This window comes from Mugil cephalus, chromosome 7, assembly GCF_022458985.1.
Source record: "Mugil cephalus isolate CIBA_MC_2020 chromosome 7, CIBA_Mcephalus_1.1, whole genome shotgun sequence".
In the NCBI taxonomy this organism is placed as follows: domain Eukaryota; kingdom Metazoa; phylum Chordata; class Actinopteri; order Mugiliformes; family Mugilidae; genus Mugil; species Mugil cephalus.
Genome location: NC_061776.1, coordinates 4,757,166 through 4,776,704, shown reverse-complemented (window position 1 = coordinate 4,776,704; position 19,539 = coordinate 4,757,166). Strand labels below are relative to the sequence as shown.

The window sequence follows — 19,539 nt, the reverse complement described above, 5'->3', positions numbered from 1 at the left end:
TCCAAGACTCAGAGACATTTAAAGCCATAATGTACATTAAAAAAACAAAACAAAGTTCAGAGGTTCAGCTTGAAGGCAAAGCATGAGTCCCAGACCGTTCAGGGGGGTGGTCGGGGGACAGAGAGGGGCTGAAAGCTCTGCTACAGAGCTGAACAGGGGGGACAATGAGGTGGAGGTTGTGAATAGCTTTGAAGGTGTACTGGGGGATTTTGAATTGAACTCTTTGTGTGACCGGGAACCAGTGAAGTTGCTGTAAGATGGGGGTGATATAGGGGTAGAAGGGGTTTTGGTGATGATTCGTGCAGCAGAGTTATGGACCAGTCAGAGCTTTTGGAGGGACTTGCGAGGAGAGAGTCCAAAGAGGAAAGAGTTACAGTAATCAAGACGGGAAGCGACGAGCCTGTTAGAATAGTTTTATCACTGTTAAATTTCATGAAGTTGGAGGTGACCCAGGATTTGATTTCTGAAAAGCAGGTGGCAAGGGAGATGCGTGGGAGTGTGGAATTGGGTTTACTACAGAGGTAGAGCTGGGTGTCATCAGCATATCAGTGGTAGTGACTCTTAAACTTATTAAAAATAGTGCCCAGAGGGAGGAGACAAATGATAAAGAGAGGGGAGAGGAGAGTCTACTGAGGAGGATGGAGTGGGAGATAGTGTCAAAGGCTGCACCAAGGTCAAGCAGGATGAGGATGGAGAGTGAACTGCAGCCAGCTGCAATAAGGAGGTTGTACGTAATTATTAGGAGGCCAGTTTCGGTGGTGTAGTGGGGGCGGAAACCAGACCGGAAAGGGTCGTAGAGGGAGTTTTGTGTTAAGTGGCGACTACTTTCTCAAGGATTTTGGATATGAAAGGTAAATTGGAGATGGGGCGGAGATTATTATAATTGTTAGGATCAGAGCCAGATTTTTTCATTTTTGGGGAGATGGCTGCAGTTTTGAGGCATGACTGAACAGTTCCATTGTTGAGTAATGAGTAAATGATGGCAGATATGAGGGGAAGCGCAGAGGAGAGGCATGAATTGACCTGAGTGGTGTGGATGGGGTCAAGATGAGAGGTGGAGGGTCTTGATCTGCGGATGAGGTCAGTGATTTGAAAGTCATCAGGAATTTGGAAACTGGAAAATTGCTGACAGTGCTGTAGAGGTGAAGACGAGGGGAGAGGAAGTGCAAGTGAGGAGAGAGGACGTGGACTTGAGTATAACTGTTGGGTGGATGCTGGAAATGTTATCTATAAAAAACTGCATTAAGGAGTTACAGGTGTCGGTTGACTACAGGTGGGGAGGTAAGGAGTTGGGTGATCGGAAAGTTTTTTTGAGCAGTGTGAACAGTAATTTGATATTTCCTTCATTGGAGATGATTAGACCGGAGGAGTAGTTAGTTTTGGCTTGAGTAATTGAGTCCTTGTAATGTAATATGTGAGTTATGTACATTTTTTTGTGAATGGTTGGTCTAGTTTTTTTTTTCTAGTCTTTCAAGTTGGCGGCATTTAGCTTTCATTGAGTGGAGATGAGGGGTATACCAGGGGGCAGGGAAGGAGAAGGAAACAGACCGTGTTTTGACTGGAGCAAGAGAATTGAGAATGTTTTAACACTATTGTTGTAGTAGGTTGCTAGTTCATCAGGGGTGGAAAGATAGGTTCATGAGAGGGTCCTGGGCCAGCCAGGGTACAGGTGTGAAGCACAGTATGGATCACCAGGACAACACTTGACAAAGGCTTCATAAACAAAGTCTGTGTCTGCTGTGTCCATGTGTGGCAAGTTGGTATTGAAGGGATTTTAGAAAATGAAAGTAGGAAAGTGAACCAAGACACGGGTGACACTAGGGAAAAGCTAATGGTCATACAGGCCTGAAAAACCACAAGGACATCAAGTAAAGCCAAGAGGAAGAAGAAATGTGATTAGTCAACTTTTCAAATTAAAATAGGAAGTACAAAGCAAAAAAAAAAAAAAAAAGGATATGGACATGGGACTAAACAGTACAATGTTACTCTTCAAATCATGGTGAAGATATATCAGAATTATACTTGAATAAATCACTTTACTGCCCCTGATAAAAATATGAAAAGAATATGGTGTTTCCATATAAAGGCAACGTTTCAATCATCACAGCTGTGGACATGGCGACTTTCAGCTTCCTGCTATAATTGAGATAATTTGGATCTAATTAGACAGAATCACACCCAGCATATAGTAGGTTTCATTTTAGCTTACAACACTTACAAAATCTGTTGCCTGCTTAAATAAATTTCAAGAACCAGAGAGGGCTGGAAAATAGAAACTTTATTTATCTTTTCACACAGAAATTTAATAAATGTATATTATAAATCATTATCTCCAAAAAATATATATATTTAAAGCAGAAGAATATGTGCATTTGTATAGTTATTAAAACATTTCATAATCTGGGGCAGATAAATTACAAAACTTTTTGATCCAATGTAATTAAGAAAACAGAGTATCAATAGGAAAAACTATTTTTAAATCTTTACAAACAAACTACATTGTCCAACCATTAGTTCTTGAGTTTGTGATTTAACTTTACAAATTACCACCACCACCACACAGGCAGCGTCTAATTTACTGTTTGAAATATGATAAATGTGCCTAGAATTCAGCATTTACATATTAGCATCACAAAATATCAAGAAATTAAAATCAAAGGACTATAGGAATTAAATTTGCAATTTGAGTTAATTTACATATTTTGTTAGTGGAAAAACAATTAATGCTGCAAACTTCTAAATCTGCCAAAAGTTTGTGGACGCTTGAAATAAACATCTAATTTATTTTATCATATTATTTTATACATTTTATTATTTTACCAAAATAACACAAAGTATGTTCTTCATCACTGCCCCAGTAGTGAATTTACAGATAGAATAATGCAATGTAGGATAGAATAACATCTTTGTGAAGGCCGACCTCTAGTTGACGACACAATGTCTGCAAATGAAGATGATGAAGATGGAAGTCAGACTAAACACAGATCTAAAGATTATTCAAATTTAACATCTTACCATTGAACATATACAGAATCTCAGCACAAATTAGACTTTTCTCTTTGACAATCAGGAATGATATTAACTTAATTCCTTCAGCAAAGGTCCTGAGTTCACTTTCTCCATTTTTTCTGCAGTTGCCGTGCTGATGATTTAACATCATATTGCACAATTCAGTGTGTTAAAGTTATTTCCAGCTGTACAGACTCAGATCGGGTATTCTTCATATCTTCTGTTCAAGCTCACCCAGTTTAGCAGTGTTTCCAACCGGGCCGTTGATCCAGAGTCCAGCATAGAGCGGCTGAGTGAATGTGGTCTGGACTCTGTGGAGGAGAGTCATGGTTTCAGAGATGCTGTAGAAGGACAGAATACCTGCTCTGTGATCCAGGTACACTCCTACTCTGGAAGAAGGAGGACCTGAGACAGGAGTTTGGATGTTGTTATGTCTGAAATTGTAACGACTCTTGTAAAAACCCAATGCCCAAGACTTGTCATTTTCTCCAAATTTTTCATTTTCCGAATTATTATCTTTGTATGCAACTGCCACTGAAATTCCTCCCACTCCTTTCTCCACCTCCCAGTAACAACGTCCAGTCAGACTTTCTCTACTCAGGACCTGACCATTGGCAGTGAATCTATCTGGATGATCAGGATAAGCCAGTTCCATCATCATGACTGTTACTTTTCTGTTTCTCTCAGACAGTACCAGCTTCTTGTGTGCTGTGTTTTGATCCAGTGTGATTTCACATGAATACTTTAAGAATTCATCTCTGGTCTTTGGCTCTGGTTGTGGCAGTAAAACATCCACTTCAGTCACTGTCAGTGAGATGTTTGTCCTTGTCTCTCTCAGAATGTCCTCTAGTTTCTTTCTGAGCTCTATCACAGCTGCTTTCACGTCCTCAAAGTTTCTCAGAGGACAGATATTGATGCTGGATGAGTGTGTAGATTGACTAAGTGGTGACAGTGAGGGGTAGTTGTGTAGAAACTGGTTGTGATCCTCTGTGTCTGAGAGTTGCTTCAGCTCAGCGTCTTCCATCTTCAGCTCAGTGATCTCCTGCTGCAGCTTCTCCTGAACCTCTTTCACTCCACTCTCTTCAGTTTCCTGCTGGGATCTGACCTGCTGCTCCACATCAGAGCTTCTTTCCTGGAGGAGACGGATCATCTCAGTGAAGATCTCCTGACTGTCCTTCACTGTTTTATCAGCAGAGTGAGCGATGGCCTTCAGCTCCTGTTGAAGCAGCTTCACATCTTTCTCTTTGTCCTGGATCATCTGCTGGATGTTTTGTCGTCTCACGTCCACCTCTCTCTGCCTCTCTGTCCTTTCTGCTGCAGCTGAGACTATGTCATGGCCTTTATGTTCATCCACAGAGCAGAGATAACAGATACTCTGCTGATCAGTACGACAGAACATCTTCATCACCTCATCATGACGAGAACAGATGTTCTCCTGGAGCTTCTTGGAGGGATCCACCAGCTTGTGTTTCTTTAAAGGAGCTACATCATAATGAGGCTGAAGGTGTTTCTCACAGTAAGATACTAGACAGAATAAACAGGACTTGAAGGCTTTCAGTTTTCTTCCAGTGCAGAAATCACAGGCCACATCTTCAGGTCCAGCATAGCAGTGATCATCAGGAGCAGCTTGGAGTCCAGTCTTCTCTAGCTTCTCCACTACATTTGCCAACATAGTGCTTTTCACCAGGACAGGCCTCGATGTGAAGAGTTGTCTGCACTGAGGGCAGCTGTGAATGACTTGCTTTGCATCCTGTTCATCAAAGTGGCCTTTAATACAGTTCTTGCAGTAGCTGTGTCCACAGGGAATAGTCACCGGATCCTTCAGTAAATCCAGACAGATGGAACAGCTGATTGTTTCTTCATCCAGCTCAACTCCTCTCTGCGCCATTTCAGCTCTCAGTGTCAGTGATTCAGTGAGTTTCTCTTTCTTAGAAGTGACACTAGTCTGAGCTCTGATCTAAATGTCAGATCTAAAGGGGAGGGAACCAGGAAGTACGTTGACAGGGTGGAGCTGTTGTGTATGATGGCCGGAAGAAGAATAAGGATTATCAAGATCTCCCACATTCCAAAACAAGGTGCGCACTATATTAAAACACTGTTCGTCATTTACAGATACACCTCAGTTAAAGGTCCACACATCCTTGGAAACACTGAAATATTTTACTGTCAATTGGTTTTTGGCTTCACACATTTATTTTTCCAGATGCAACAAAAAGATATTCCCATGTCTCTATGGCCCACTCAAACGTATCATAGTTGCTCCACACTCTGGCTCCACTAGAAAAAATATGCACTGCAATGAAGTTATACTGAAACACTGACAGTGCCACCATCTGGTATCCTCACATGGACAGGTTAGCTGGGTTGTTGTACGCTGGAGCTGCTTCGCTTCTGGGCATACCCCCTGTATTTGTACATGCAAGGCTTGTCTTACTGTGGATGGAGCCCTGAGAATTAGTGCAGTAGCTTATGAAATAATAGGGGAGGTGTATACTATGAACCTTGTGGATCAAGGCGAAAGGCCCAGGATTCTGTAAAAAGTCTGTTACATGAGTCACAACTCATGAAAACAGATACCCAAAGGGAAGCAGGTATTTTGAAAAACATTGAAAAAACATTTGTACAACATTGAGAAGTTCAGCCTGAAGGCAAAGCATGAGTTCCAGAGAATTCAGGGGGTTGCCCCAAAGGCAGAGCATAGGTAACCAATAAGTAAGAGAGAGAAAATGGTTGGCTAGGGGGTAGAACATAGGTTTTAGAGAGGTCAGCAGATTGGTCCAGAGGCAGGACATGAGTCCCAGAGTGTTCAGGGGGTTGACCTGAAGGTAGAGCAACTGAACAGTAGCATCAGAAGATGTATGTAAGGACTAGGACAAAGACTATGGTGTTGGCTCCCATTAGTACTATTGTACTTGAACGTAGGTAACATTGTTCAACAGCCTTGTAGTGGTGCTTATTCATGTCAAGACCCGTTAATATTTTTGTTTCTTTTGTACTAATAGGCGGAGCTCTGGGGGCCACTGCTGTTTTTGTCCTGTAGCTAATTTAGTTACTACCAATCCCAGCTTAGGGATCTTAACCATTTTTTTTCCGCCTCTTCCCCCAAAACCTCCATATCAGTGCATTTAAATAAAGCAACTCTATTTTAAAAACTTTGCTTTCTTTCTTCTCTAATTGGCATTGTCCATCCTTGGTATCCTGGTATTCTGGCAACCTTTCATATTAAAATGGTTTGTTTTTCTTAGGGCTTAAGTTAAAACTCATGGAAAAATAACAGACAAAGACAAAATAGTTCCACAATATGACAACGAACTGTGATCGTCTGTGACGTCAGTAACGCAAATGTGGGTGTGTGAGGAATGTTGTGTGGGGTGTTGTATAATAAAGGCCAACCTTTTTAAGGATGCAACAGCTGCATAGGTGTTCTCCATTGCACTGCGGCCCCACCCACCTTCACCTACAAGCGTGTAAGTAAACACAGGCTTTAGACACCAACAACAACCCAGTAAAGGCAGGGTCATCTCACCCATTAGCTGTGTTCATGTCAATAACCCTCACAAATCTTAACAAGCTTTAACCGATGGTGCACGTTTTTTTTCACTTTACATATTTTTAAAAACATACTGCAGAAAATAACCCAAAACTCGAAAGACCACATCAGAATCACAATTACTTTATTGATCCCAAGGAGAAATTACTTTTCGTTACGGTAGCTCCTACTTTAAGTGTACCAGGGTTCAGAAGAAAGAGCAATGCAGGCAATAAGAATATGTAGAATAAATAGACAATTAGAATAAGAATAAACATATCAAACACACACACACACACACACACACGAGTACAAGTGAACATGTGTTTTGATTGAATATGGGGTATTACACAGCGGAAAATTATTGCACATGGTGAGTCCAGAGTCCAATAAATATATAAAGAAATATGTACAAGTTTATGACAAGAAAAGAACAAGAAAGTGAAAGAGTTATTACACAATCTCAGTAAAAAAAAATATGGGTTATTGCACAAGAAGGAATTTATCCAACCAACCGATTAGTGTCTGACACAGTGAGGAGTTGTACAGGTTGATGTCCACAGGCCAGAATGATTTCCTGTGCCTCTGTCCTGCATCATGGTGAAATCAGTCTGGTCTCACCTCAGAAAATATACTCTGGCCCTTCCTTCCTGTACAGGGTGTCAGTGTTCTTCCCCCAGTTCAGCTTATTGTCAGCGTGAACTCCCAGTTACTGCTAGTCCTCAACAATGTCCACATTGACCCCACATTGACAGGTGTCACTAGCACCTTGGTCCTCCTCAGGTCCACCACCAGTTCCCTTGTCTTTGTCACACTGAGCTGTAGATGATTCTGCTTGCACAATGTGACAAAGTTGTCCACAATAGCCCTGTACTCCACCTCATCACCCTTGCTGATACATCCAACCACTGCAGAGTTATAAGAAAAGTTCTGGAGATGACAGGTCTCTGAGCAGTGTTTGAAGTCCGTGGTTGAGAGGGTGAAGAGAAAAGGAGGGAGGACAGTCCCCTGTGGGCCCATGTTGCTGGCCACCCTATCATACACACAGCATTGCAGGCGCACATACTGTGGTCTGCCAGTCAGGTTGTCAAAAATCTACAACACAATCGAGGAGTCCACCTCCACTGCTGTCAACTTCTCACCCAGTAGAGCCGGACGGATGGTGTTGAAAGCACTGGAGAAGTCGAAAAACATGACTCTCACAGTGCTCTCCGTCTTATCCAGGTAGGTGTAGATGTGGTTGAGCAGGAAGATGATAGCATCCTCAACTCCAAGTTGGGGCTGACAGGCGAACTATATGAGGTCCAAATGTGGCTTGCCTACAGGCTGGAGCTGCTCCAAGATGAGTCTCTCCAGGGTCTTCATAATATGGGAGGTCAGGGTCATAGGTCTGTGGTCCATGAACACGGGACTAAACTGTACAATGTTCCTCTCCACATTATGGTGGAATAAATAAAATGCAAGTAAAGGCATCAGAATTATACTTGAATAAATGTACTTTACTGCTTTCCACCACTTAAGGATTCAGACTAAATTAAGTAAATATCACAGTGTTTGCACATAAAGTCAACATTTCAGTCATCACTGATGTGAACATGGCGACTTTCAGCTTTCTGCTGTAATTGAGTTTGGATCTAATTGGTTCTAAGCACGAGCTGCTCATTGGCAGATATCTCATCAATATGTCTGCAAAGAGGTGATAGGGAAAGACATGAACTCAGTGTTTCGAGTCCAACCCAGCACATCTTAGGTTTCATTTTGGCTTACATTACTTTTCTGCTGAAATAAAGTTCAAGAACCAGAGAGTTGGAAAATAGAAACTTTATTCATCTTTTTTCATTCATTCTACATAAAGCCCATACAAAACACACAGAAATTGAATAAATGTATATTATAAAACATGAAAAATCTACCCAAAATATATATATATATAAAGCAGAAGAATATGTGCATATGTATTGTAATTAAAACATTTCAGATGAAGTACAAAACTTTCCAGTGTTTTTGATCTAGTGTAAATAAGAAAACAGAGTATTGTGACTTTACTTAGTAAATTAGACTTTGCCTGTGTGGTGACGGTGGTAATTTGCAGTTTGAAATATGATAAATGTGCCTAAATTTCAGCATTCACACAAAAACTCTTTTCCATCGCAGTGGTGAGAAATGAAAGGATGAGATAATATTGACAGAAAAAAAGCTAAAAAGCTATTTTCAGCATCAGAAAGAAGGAGGAAGTGAAAGGATTATGGACATAATATCTACGAGTCGTTAAGTTCACTTACAAGATCAGTAGAGACTTTAATCAGAACAGCTCCAGTCAAAATGCATTTACTTTTCAGGAATTTTTACTTCAGCTGACGCATCTTAGCAGAGTTTCCAACCGGGCCGTTGATCCAGAGTCCAGCATAGAGCGGCTGAGTGAATGTGGTCTGGACTCTGTGGAGGAGAGTCATGGTTTCAGAGATGCTGTAGAAGGACAGAATACCTGCTCTGTGATCCAGGTACACTCCTACTCTGGAAGAGGAGGACCTGAGACAGAGTTTGGATTTTGTTATGTCTGAAATTTTAGACGACTCTTGTAAAAACCAATGCCCAAGACTTGTTATTTTCTCCAAATTTTTTTTTCCGAATTATTATCTTTGTATGCAACTGCCTACTGAAATTCCCTCCACTCCTTTCTCCACCTCCCAGTAACAACATCCAGTCAGACTCTCTCTACTCAGGACCTGACCACTGGCAGTGAATCTATCTGGATGATCTGAATAAGAGAGATTGTTGGCCAAGATTGTTGCTTTTCTGTTTCCCTCAGACAGTACCAGCTTCTTGTGTGCTGTGTTTGGATCCAGTGTGATTTCACATGAATACTTTAAGAATTCATCTCTGGTCTTTGGCTCTGGTTGTGGCAGTAAAACATCCACTTCAGTCACTGTCAGTGAGATGTTTGTCCTTTCTCTCTCAGAATGTCCTGTAGTTCTTTCTGAGCTCTGTCACAGCTGTTTTCACGTCCTCAAAGTACTCAGAGACAGATATGATGCTGGATGGAGGTGTAGATTGACTGAGTGGTGACAGTGAGGGGTAGTTGTGTAGAAACTGGTTGTGATCCTCTGTGTCTGAGAGTTGTTTCAGCTCAGCGTCTTCCATCTTCAGCTCAGTGATCTCCTGCTGCAGCTTCTCCTGAACCTCTTTGACTCGACTCTCTTCAGTTTCCTGCTGGGATCTGACCTGCTGCTCCACATCAGAGCTTCTTTCCTGGAGGAGACGGATCATCTCAGTGAACATCTCCTGACTGTCCTTCACTGTTTTATCAGCAGAGTGAGCGACAGCCTTCAGCTCCTGTTGAAGCAGCTTCACATCTTTCTCTTTGTCCTGGATCATCTGCTGGATGTTTTGTCGTCTCACCTCCACCTCTCTCTGCCTCTCAGTCCTTTCTGCTGCAGCTGAGACTGTGTCGTGGCCTTTATGTTCATCCACAGGGCAGAGATAACAGATACTCTGCTGATCAGTACGACAGAACATCTTCATCACCTCACCATGATGAGAGCAGATGTTCTCCTGGAGCTTCTTCGAGGGATCCACCAGCTTGTGTTGTTTAAATGTAGGTGACTTATAGTGAGGTTCAAGGTGTTTCTCACAGTAAGATGCCAGACAGAATAAACAGGACTTGAAGGCTTTCAGTTTTCTTCCAGTGCAGAAATCACAGGCCACATCTTCAGGTTCAGCATAGCAGTGATCATCAGGGGCAGCTTGGAATCCCTTCTTCTCCAGCTGCTCCACTAACTCTGCTAACATGGTGTTTTTCACCAGGACAGGCCTCGATGTGAAGAGTTGTCTGCAGTCAGGACAGCTGTGGGTTTTCTTCTTGTCCTCTTCATCAAAGTGGCTTTTAATACAGTTCTTGCAGTAGCTGTGTCCACAGGGAATAGTCACCGGATCCTTCAGTAGATCCAGACAGATGGAACAAGAAAAGGTTTCTCGATTCAGCTCAACTTCTTTCTGAGCCGTTTCACCTCTAAATCTAAAAAAACTGAAAAGAGTTTCAGTTTTCTTCAGCAGACTTTGTAATTTCATCCCAAAGCTCTCCATGCTTGTTTACCTGAGGAGGAGAAACTGATACAACTGGACAGCCTAGTCCTTCACCTCCTCTCAGCAGCAGCCTGATGCTCAGTTCTCAGAAAGATTAAACCTTATCAGATGAAACATGCACTCTTCCTCTAGCTGAACTGCGAACCGTGTGTGAGACAGGGTTATCAGGGTTACTGGTGGCCCAAGAATGAAACTAAAGATGAGGAACTCTTTTGGGCTTCCTTTGACCGGATGAATCAAGATCAGTAAATTAGTATTTTCTACCATCAATAGCTGCACATTTGAGACCTCCAAAGAAAAAACAATTCCATTTAGTTGTAATTATATAATAATGCAGAACTCTAGCTTTAATTGTTATCATCCAAACTGGAGGAAAAGTGTAGAAACTGTTCTCAGCAACTCTCGACTCAAAAGTTGTTTCAGTCATTCATTCGTCATGAGTTAAGCAGGTAAATGTCTGGAGGCAAGTGTGGCATTTGTATTTGGAAACCTTTACTATGAACTTGTGTTCACGGAGTGAAACGGGACAATGTTAATACTGGGGGTGTAAAAACAAACCTAGACCAAACCAACAGAGCGCTGCGACGCAAAAAAGGCCTGGACACCCTAAGACGCCCAGTATTCCGGCAAGTTAAGAGCACTCCATGAGAAGTTTCCTTGTCCAAGGCCCTCTTCAGATCTTCCATTAACATCCAATTACAAGAGTCCAGCTTTAAGTCCAGGTGTGAACCCCTATCTGGTCTCAGTCCACATTTGGAGGTGGTCTGGGACACATCTGACCTCATTCCTTTGGTTAGTGTGAACACACAATGAGTCCTGGGCCCCATTAAAGACCACCTGCTCAACAGCAGTGACCACTATTAGAAATGATCACTTGAATAAATTAATTTAGTCCTCAGTTGGTTAGCACCAAACTGAGGACTCACAGTGAGAAGGTTCTGGGTTTGAATCCACTGGCCGACCAGTTCAGTTCAATTCAATTTTATTTACATAGCGCCCATAACAATACAAATTGTCTCAAGACGCTTCACAAAAACCAGCCTGCAACCTCCAGATCGCCTGAGGGCGACGGTGGCAGGAAAAACTCCCTTTTAACAGGAAGAAACCTTGAGCAGAACCCAGCTCATATGGAGGGACCCATCTGCCGAAGGCCAGTCAGATAGAAACAGAGAAGATAGAGAGAGAAGAAGAACAGGAGAAACAAGATAAACAAACTTCTGTCATAGATACAAATATCAAGCTGAAGGAAACATGTAGGGTCTAGTAATATAACACATTTGAGAGTATAACAGGAATCATGGGCAGGTTCGTGAATTGTTCATCTAGGTAGGAGTGGACACCTGGAGGAGGACATGAAGACTGGGTCAGATGTAGTTACTCCAGCTTCCCACCCACCATCCAGAGACATGCTTATTGGTTCATTGGTGATTCTAAATTGACCATAAGTGTGAGTGTGAATGACGTTCCAGAGGAAAAGGCAGTACAGGAAATGAATGAATGCATTAATGTTCATTATGTGATGTGAGCCTTTTAAGTATTTAATATGAGTAGGCTGCATTCAGTATGTTACTGCTACTATCATACTGCACTGTAAATTTAATTATAATATTGTATCTGCAACAGGGCTTTTTCTTTTACTTGCTTTTATGGTTTTATTTATTGAACAGTTTAAACTCGTTGTCTGCAAAGCAACAGAATTAAAAATGAATATAGAGGAGTAAAGAGTGTTGGGATAAAAGTACAAAGTGAAATAAAATGCAACCATCAGAGATAAACTTCAACAAATGTATCCTAAAGGCTTTACACCAATGCGTTATACGGCCTCTGTATATTAGGGGTCGGAGGTGGGCCGCGGAAAAGTTTGAGACTTAAAAGTGGGCCCTGGGTTGGAAAAGGTTGGGAACCACTGACCTAGATGTTCCTTTTTAACTGGAAATGTCTGAAAGGTATTTGATCTAATTCGTTCTACGCTCCAGCTGCTCATGCGAAGATATCTTATCAAAGTGTCTGGGTGGAGGTGATAGGGAAGAAGTTCATCTTATACGAAGAAGACTCACAACTTTTAGGCAAAAACATGCAATGCTGTGTTTTTCCATGTTTATATCCAATTCAACAGGTTGACAAATAAATAAATAAATGTTGAGCTTACGTGTGTCTGGCTTTGTTGAAATTGTGAGAGTTGTGAATTCAGTCATAGCATCAAAACCAAAAACGTTTCGGGTTAACCACTTAGAGGCATAAGTTTATCCAAGAGCCTCTCCTGGTTTTAATTGAGAATTAATTCAACGTTTTTATTGTATTTCTGTATTTTCTTGTTATTGTGTTTGTCATATTTTTAAAGTCTTATTTTTCCTTTCTATTTTTTTGTGACAAAATAGAACTTTGTAATGCTGATTTGGGAAAAATCAGTAAAATGCAGTTACAAGAAAGTGTTCTCCATATTATTCAAGGGAAAGACTCCACACAAACTTTACTCTGCAGAAATTTATGGCCGTTCAAGTTGTTTTCCATAAGTACTATAATTGAAGACGTGCGTTCATCCAAGAAAGAGACAAAAAAGCACATATAGAAAACATAAAACAAAAATGATCTAGGTCAATTGTCATTCTCTCTAAAACAAAACATTTATTAACTAAGAAAACCTTCTATCTACTATATACCATATAATGCCATACATGAAATGCTGTGTAGAGCTTTGGGGAACTGTTTACAAATCAATTTTAGATTCCATAATTAAACTAAAAAAGGGAGCTATACGAGTAATAAATAAAATGAGTTATTTAGAACCAACTATAAAATAAATAATGACCAAAATACATGGAAGAAAGAAGAATATAAGATAAATAACTACGTGTTCATGAGAATAAACTACATGAATACACATGAAAATGCAATCAGGAGACTCCAGCTCGTGAATAGTTTTCCTTATTCTGTCAGGGTCATGAGGCAAAAAGAATTACATCCAAGTACAATTTCTAATGATATGTATATAATATAATGTTATATATATATACATATATATATCTCTCTCTCTCTCTCTATATATATATATATATATACATATATATCTCTCTCTCTCTCTCTCTCTATATATATATATATATATATATATATATATATATATATATATATATATATATATATATATATCTCTATATATATATATATATATATATGTATCATTCTTGGTTATTTACTTCTATTAATTCAGAGCATGACTTTCATACAGTTGGTTGTCGCTGCCACTTGGTGTCGCCAGTGTTTCACGTTTCTTCAGGTCAACTTTTCAGCATTTAATTACATCACATTTGACAAACCAGACAGATGCCTTGTGTGCTTTTATGGTTTTATATGTAATTTATCCAGTTTTTTGGGGGTTTTCCAATTTATAACAGCTGATCACGTTTTATTGACCAACGAACAACCTCCTGATACGAAATAACCAAAACGAAGATGGAGATTAATATTGCCAACATTTTATCATTTCTAGTTATATTTCAGTTCGACGCAAACTGCGTAAAGTCACTCCCACCAGAAAATAGACATATCCTCGCACCACGTTGCCTTTAACCAAATAAATTCCCCGTTGTATAGAAGCATTTCAACAAGATTAAAAACTCACTCAGTGCACGTAGGGTATTGTAGTATTTAGCCGGAAGTCTTTGTCTCTTTGGGAGGATGAAGCCACATGTGTTGCTGTGACCTACACGTGACCTGGGTTTAAAAAAAATAAGGCAAAAATCAGTCAAAACTCAACACACAGGGTCTAAAAATAAACTTCATCAGAATGACAGTTGTGTAGCTGATTAGCACACAGTCGGTTGTTACTGGAGCGCGGTATCGTACAGTAAAACCACTCGGGAGACGAGATAGGATCTGTCAGTCTGTCAGGAAGGGGGGAAACCAGCAGCTAATATATTTAATCAGCGACTCGCTTCACCGTTTTAGAATATTCATGAAATCTAATCGACTTAATCACGGTGGGATCGCTCAGAAATGAAACTCCCCGCCACTTCACTCAAGTGTGCGTCGCCCGCAGTAAAATAGTAAAACTTATCGTACCACACACACATCAGTAACAGACAATGTAGTGGAGTAGAATTAAAACAGAAAAATGCAAAAAATTAAGGGAGTTACGTCTTTAAGTTAGGTCTTCGTTGGACGCGCGGTTAATGACGTCACTACTGTCGCATCATTACGCGTCAGAGCGCCGCGGCTCCCCTAGTTATCCCATTATAATTTACACATTACTAAAAAGTGATGGTTTTCTAAACAAATCAGCTCATGGTGTCCATGAAATAAAGAAATCTAAATATGTGACTCACTAACAGCCGCTAACGGCCATTAACGGCTGTGCCGCTATGGGCGCAATGCATGATGGGATATCCATCCCATTGCGTGAGCATCGCATGTTCACTACTTTTCACATTGATTTATAGGAAATTTTCTGACACCACTACCAAAAATGCCCTCAGACATTAGCTAAGCTTAGTTTGTGAGCTAGTACGGCCTCAGTTTTTGTTTTGTTTTTCAAATAAAACATATAGAGGGTATGTACGTGACGTCACAGTCAGTGATGTCTCCATGGTTACTGCCACCGAGTGGCAAAAAGTGACGTTGAACATGGAGATTAGCAGCATGAGTTTGAATCATAGGCTTTAATAGCGTCTAAATTGTAAAAAAAAATAATAATAATTAATTATTTTCACAGATATCTCCAGCCAAAGAGAAGAGAAGTAAATGGATCGCTGCATTAGAAGCAACAACTGGAATCTAGGCACAGAAACCTGGTGTTGTTGTTCACCTTTATTGTCAGGTATGTACTGAAATGACCGAACTGAAAATGAGGCATTGGTTATTTGAACCAAGTATGGATCACTGTCGAGTCCTATTGTCCTTGATCTAATAATCCATATTTTTCCCGGTCTCTCTGTCTTTACTGCTATGTTTCACCATGTTTTTGCCACGCAAGGGGGCGTGGCCCCGCGCGGCAGTGACGTCATGCTCTCTATAAAACACAAAGCTGTACCGACAAAATCTAGATTTTTTTGGAGTTCAACTTTAAGAATAAGATTTTTGAAAAGCCGTTTTATAGTCGCTGTAGTTGATGTCCTTATTTTTTTTCGTTTTCTCAATTACATATCATCTTCAATGATGTCACTTCTTTTACCTCACTTCCCTTCCTTGTCTCTGATTGGCTTTTGTTCTCACCTTTCATTCAGCTAATTGAGTACACCAACAACTTCTTATTTTTTAACTGTGTGCCAACTTTAATCACTCGTCTTGAATACAGTACCACTTAGAGTGATTCTGACTTTTGCGACAGAAACTTCTGAGTCTTGGCTTTAATTTATTTTGACCCTTATTCTTATGTCTGATTCATATATGTTCTTAATTATTTCGGGACGCTTGGACAAAATAGTTTTCCTGTGGGGATCAATAAAGTGATCTTCATTTTTTAAAAGAGACCAATACCATGCATAAGCTCCAAAATATTAATTCAATTTACTTTGGGTATGACCTAAATAGGATCTTGTTTTTGTTTTGTTGTTGTTGTTTGTTTGTTGTTAAGGCATTGAAACCTAGCAAATTCACGCACGTAATAAAACTAAGCAAATGAATTGTTGTCCTTTGATGCAGGAAGGAATTGAGGAGACAGGCGGAGGAACGTAAATATCCTAATTCTGTAATATGACGACTTTCCAAAGATGACACAACAATACGCTTCTGTTTATCCTGCACACGTAGTCGAATCCTCAGCCCTGCAGAGAGTAAACGGCCCTGGGGTTCCTGCAGCGTCTCTTTACAGAGGAACGCCGACATGCATCTAATGTACAGTGTAATGTTTGGCCAGGGGGGAGGCTGCTGTGGCCTATTTGCTGCGACGTCGAACTCATTTCGGAGAGCACTTCATCTCCACTACCGCCCCCGCGGGGTCTTAGCCAGAGGCTGAAATACAGTACGATGTATGTGTTTTTCATCAGACGCAGTAATAGCCTCGGCTCGGAAGTCTGGAGACGACAGCTACGCGTGTTTTTTTATCATTCGAACGTGATGATGTTTCGCTGTCAGGAAGCTGCAGGTTCATCTCTGCAGGAGTCGCGAAAAGTTTAAAAGTTTGAGACGTATTAGTGCTTCATGCTTTTAGAGGTGATGTAGCTCAGAATATCTGAAGTAAACGTCTAATAAAGCTGTGACATAAGCTGCGTGAGACGTCATTTTCACAAGGTATAGGAAGGAAGAAGGATGTAAAAGTAATTATTATAGATACTCATTAACGTCTCGTGACTTTCTGTTGCATTATACTGGGGTGGACGAAGCATGAAACAGAAAGTTAATTTGGAAAATTGTTCAGTAGCTTCTCTAGATGATTATTTTGTTTAATAATTATTAACAGAAACTTATATCGGCTCCCAAAATGTTTGTGACCAAAAGTTTTTCTGAGGTCTCTCTGGGAACTGATGGTCCAATCAGATCGTTTGGTTGTAGGACTATACAGCCATCTAGTGGTTACTGGTGGTATTGCTACCCGAGCTGAATAATTAAAAAAAAAATTAAATGCAATCCGTCATCTGATGCCTTTAAATTGAAATTTTCAAGACATTTCAAGAAAAAGTATCAGTATCAGCAATACTAGTCCTGTATTTACTTGGTATCGGATCAACCTTCCCATTATCGCCCACCCCTACATGCAAATCATCCTTTTCTCATTTTGACAAATAGATGTTTCTTTATTTTGCTATATTAACATGATGGATGTACCAACTGAACAGGTCACCTCAGATATCACAGCAACATTTAATAACTCAAAATAATAATAACTCACAACCTGTCGTCTTTCATTTTTAGCCGCTCTGCTCATGCGTCACCGGTGAACATGCATGTGGTCGATTTTCAGTCAAATCCCCGACACTTCCCGAGTAAAACAAATTAGAATAATCCTCCACGTTAAAGTCGAATCAAGGTACGGCTACATGCTCTCAGAGTCACACTACACGAGACGTTTAAAACCCCAGAGTCCCGACACCTGGAGACGAACAAAGAGGCAGGGCCTCGCGTTAATCCTCTGATGAGGAAGTCAGTCACTGGGAACCTGCAGACCAAGGGGATAAAATAAATAAATAAATAAAACAGAGAAATGGGAGGAAGGGAAGAAATGAGGCTATGACAGAGTGTTGGCTCAGATGTGACTGGCAGGGATTAAAGAGCCTCTGTTAATTGGAAGCACAGGTGAGAAGAAGATTATGTAAAGCAGGTATTATGATGCAGAGTAGTAGAAGAGTCTGACATGGAGCAGAGGGTCTGCAGATCTGTCATTAACAACAGTTCTTTTCATGGTTTCCACTTTACTGTATTTACTTTACAGTGTTCTGATGTTTTGTTTTTTTATAATTTCAACATACAGTATCTCACAAAAGTGAGTACACACGTCACATTTTAATAAATATACAAAGACATTAATGTTTAAACCGCTGGCAACAAAAGTGAGAACACACCTGAGTGAAAATGTCCAAACTGTGTCAAAAGTGTCGATATTTAGTGTGTTTTCCAGCACTGCCTTAAATCTTGTTCAGTTACGGAGCTCTGACATGTACACAAACATGTTTGTATACGTCATCAAATCAAGATTTGCATATTTTTATGAACAAAATAGTGACACACGCAAACACAAGGATAAATAAAATAAAAACAAATTAAGAGGAGAAGAAAAAAATGCCATGTGTTGTAGAATTTGTTCATGTTTGCCCTTTTTGAATATCTAATTTTCTCTACTATTAAAAAGACGCTGTGGTGGATTTTCACAGTTTAGAAGGAGATGACGTTTAGCTATTACAGAGGTTATGTATTATATATATTGGAGGCTATAACCTCCGGTTCTTCAGCAGAGTATCAGGTATACATTCCAGAAGACCAAAAACACCAACGTGTGGTGAAGCATCAATACTTTTTGAAAGAACCTTGGATGCTGTGTTGAAATACGTTTATCAAAATTCTGTCACAAACATTTACTCCCACGTCTGTTTTCAAAAGACGCCCTTTGTGACGTGTTTGGTCGACTGTGGCGAGGTCCGTTCTGAGTAGAACCTGTTCTGTTGACCGTCTCTTTACAGCCTGAGGACGTCCTCACGTAAAGCAGCAGTTCTTTTTTTCTCAGATCCTCACAGAGTTGTCAGTAACAAGTCACGTTACACTGGGGAGGGAAACATTTCCATTCAGAGGTGAACTCACTTTAGTTGCCGGTGGTTTAGACATTGATGCCTGAGTTATTCTGAAGGGACAGCAAATTTACACTGAGCTGTACACTGACTGCTTTACATTGTATCAAAGTGTCTTGTCTTGTGTCTTGTCTTCTCTTGTCTTCTCCTGTCTTGTCCTTCCATAACTTTTCTTGTCTCTTTTCTTCTCTCAACTTGTCTTGTGTCTTGTCTTCTCTTACACATTGAACGAATCACATCGATATGAATTTGGTGTAAACTTGTCTTGTCCTTTCTTGTGTTGTCTCATCTTGTCTTCTCTCTTCTTGCCTCTCTCCTGCCTTGTCCTTCCTTAACTTGGCTTGTCTTCTCTCGTCTCATCTTCTCTTGTCTCGTCTTGTCTTCTCTTAACTCGTCTTGTCCTTTCTTTACTGTCTTGTCTTGTCTTCTCTCGTCTTCTCCTGTCTTGTCCTTCCATAACTTGTCTTGTCCTTTCTTTACTGTCTTGTCTTCTCTCGTCTTCTCCTGTTTTGTCCTTCCATAACTTGTCTCTTGTCTTGTCTTATCTAAACTTGTCTTATCTCATCTTGTCTTGTCTTCTCTCGTCTTCTCTTTGTGTTGGTCTTGTCTTTTGTCTTGTCTCATTTTCTCTTAATGGTCTTGTGTGACATTAATGACATTAATAATAATAATTTACAGAATCTTTTATTAGTTTGGCCTGAT

At 40.4% G+C, this 19,539-nt stretch overlaps 1 protein-coding gene across 1 annotated transcript; it reads right to left on the bottom strand.

Annotated features, from left to right (window-relative positions):
• Nucleotides 1-2,366: 2,366 nt before the first annotated feature.
• LOC125010640 (E3 ubiquitin/ISG15 ligase TRIM25-like) lies at nt 2,367-11,627 on the bottom strand. Its single transcript, XM_047589401.1, has 4 exons — nt 9,530-11,627; nt 7,681-7,819; nt 7,307-7,446; nt 2,367-4,966 (listed from the first exon to the last, which is right to left on the bottom strand). Exons 1-4 carry the CDS (start codon nt 10,619-10,621, stop codon nt 3,221-3,223), a joined length of 3,117 nt encoding a protein of 1,038 aa, XP_047445357.1. The 5' UTR covers nt 10,622-11,627; the 3' UTR covers nt 2,367-3,220.
• Between the last annotated feature and the right edge of the window lie 7,912 nt (nt 11,628-19,539).

What these genes read in the sequence shown, in the direction of transcription:
- LOC125010640 (XM_047589401.1), bottom strand. Translation starts at nt 10,621, where the DNA reads ATGGAGAGCTTTGGGATGAAATTACAAAGTCTGCTGAAGAAAACTGAA. An exon ending in TTGAGGACGTGAAAACAGCT is followed by an intron (nt 7,820 to 9,529) that starts GTGACAGAGCTC and finishes TTCGCCTGTCAG; the next exon opens with CCCCAACTTGGAGTTGAGGA. An exon ending in TGGACCTGAGGAGGACCAAG is followed by an intron (nt 4,967 to 7,306) that starts GTGCTAGTGACA and finishes TCTGACATTTAG; the next exon opens with ATCAGAGCTCAGACTAGTGT.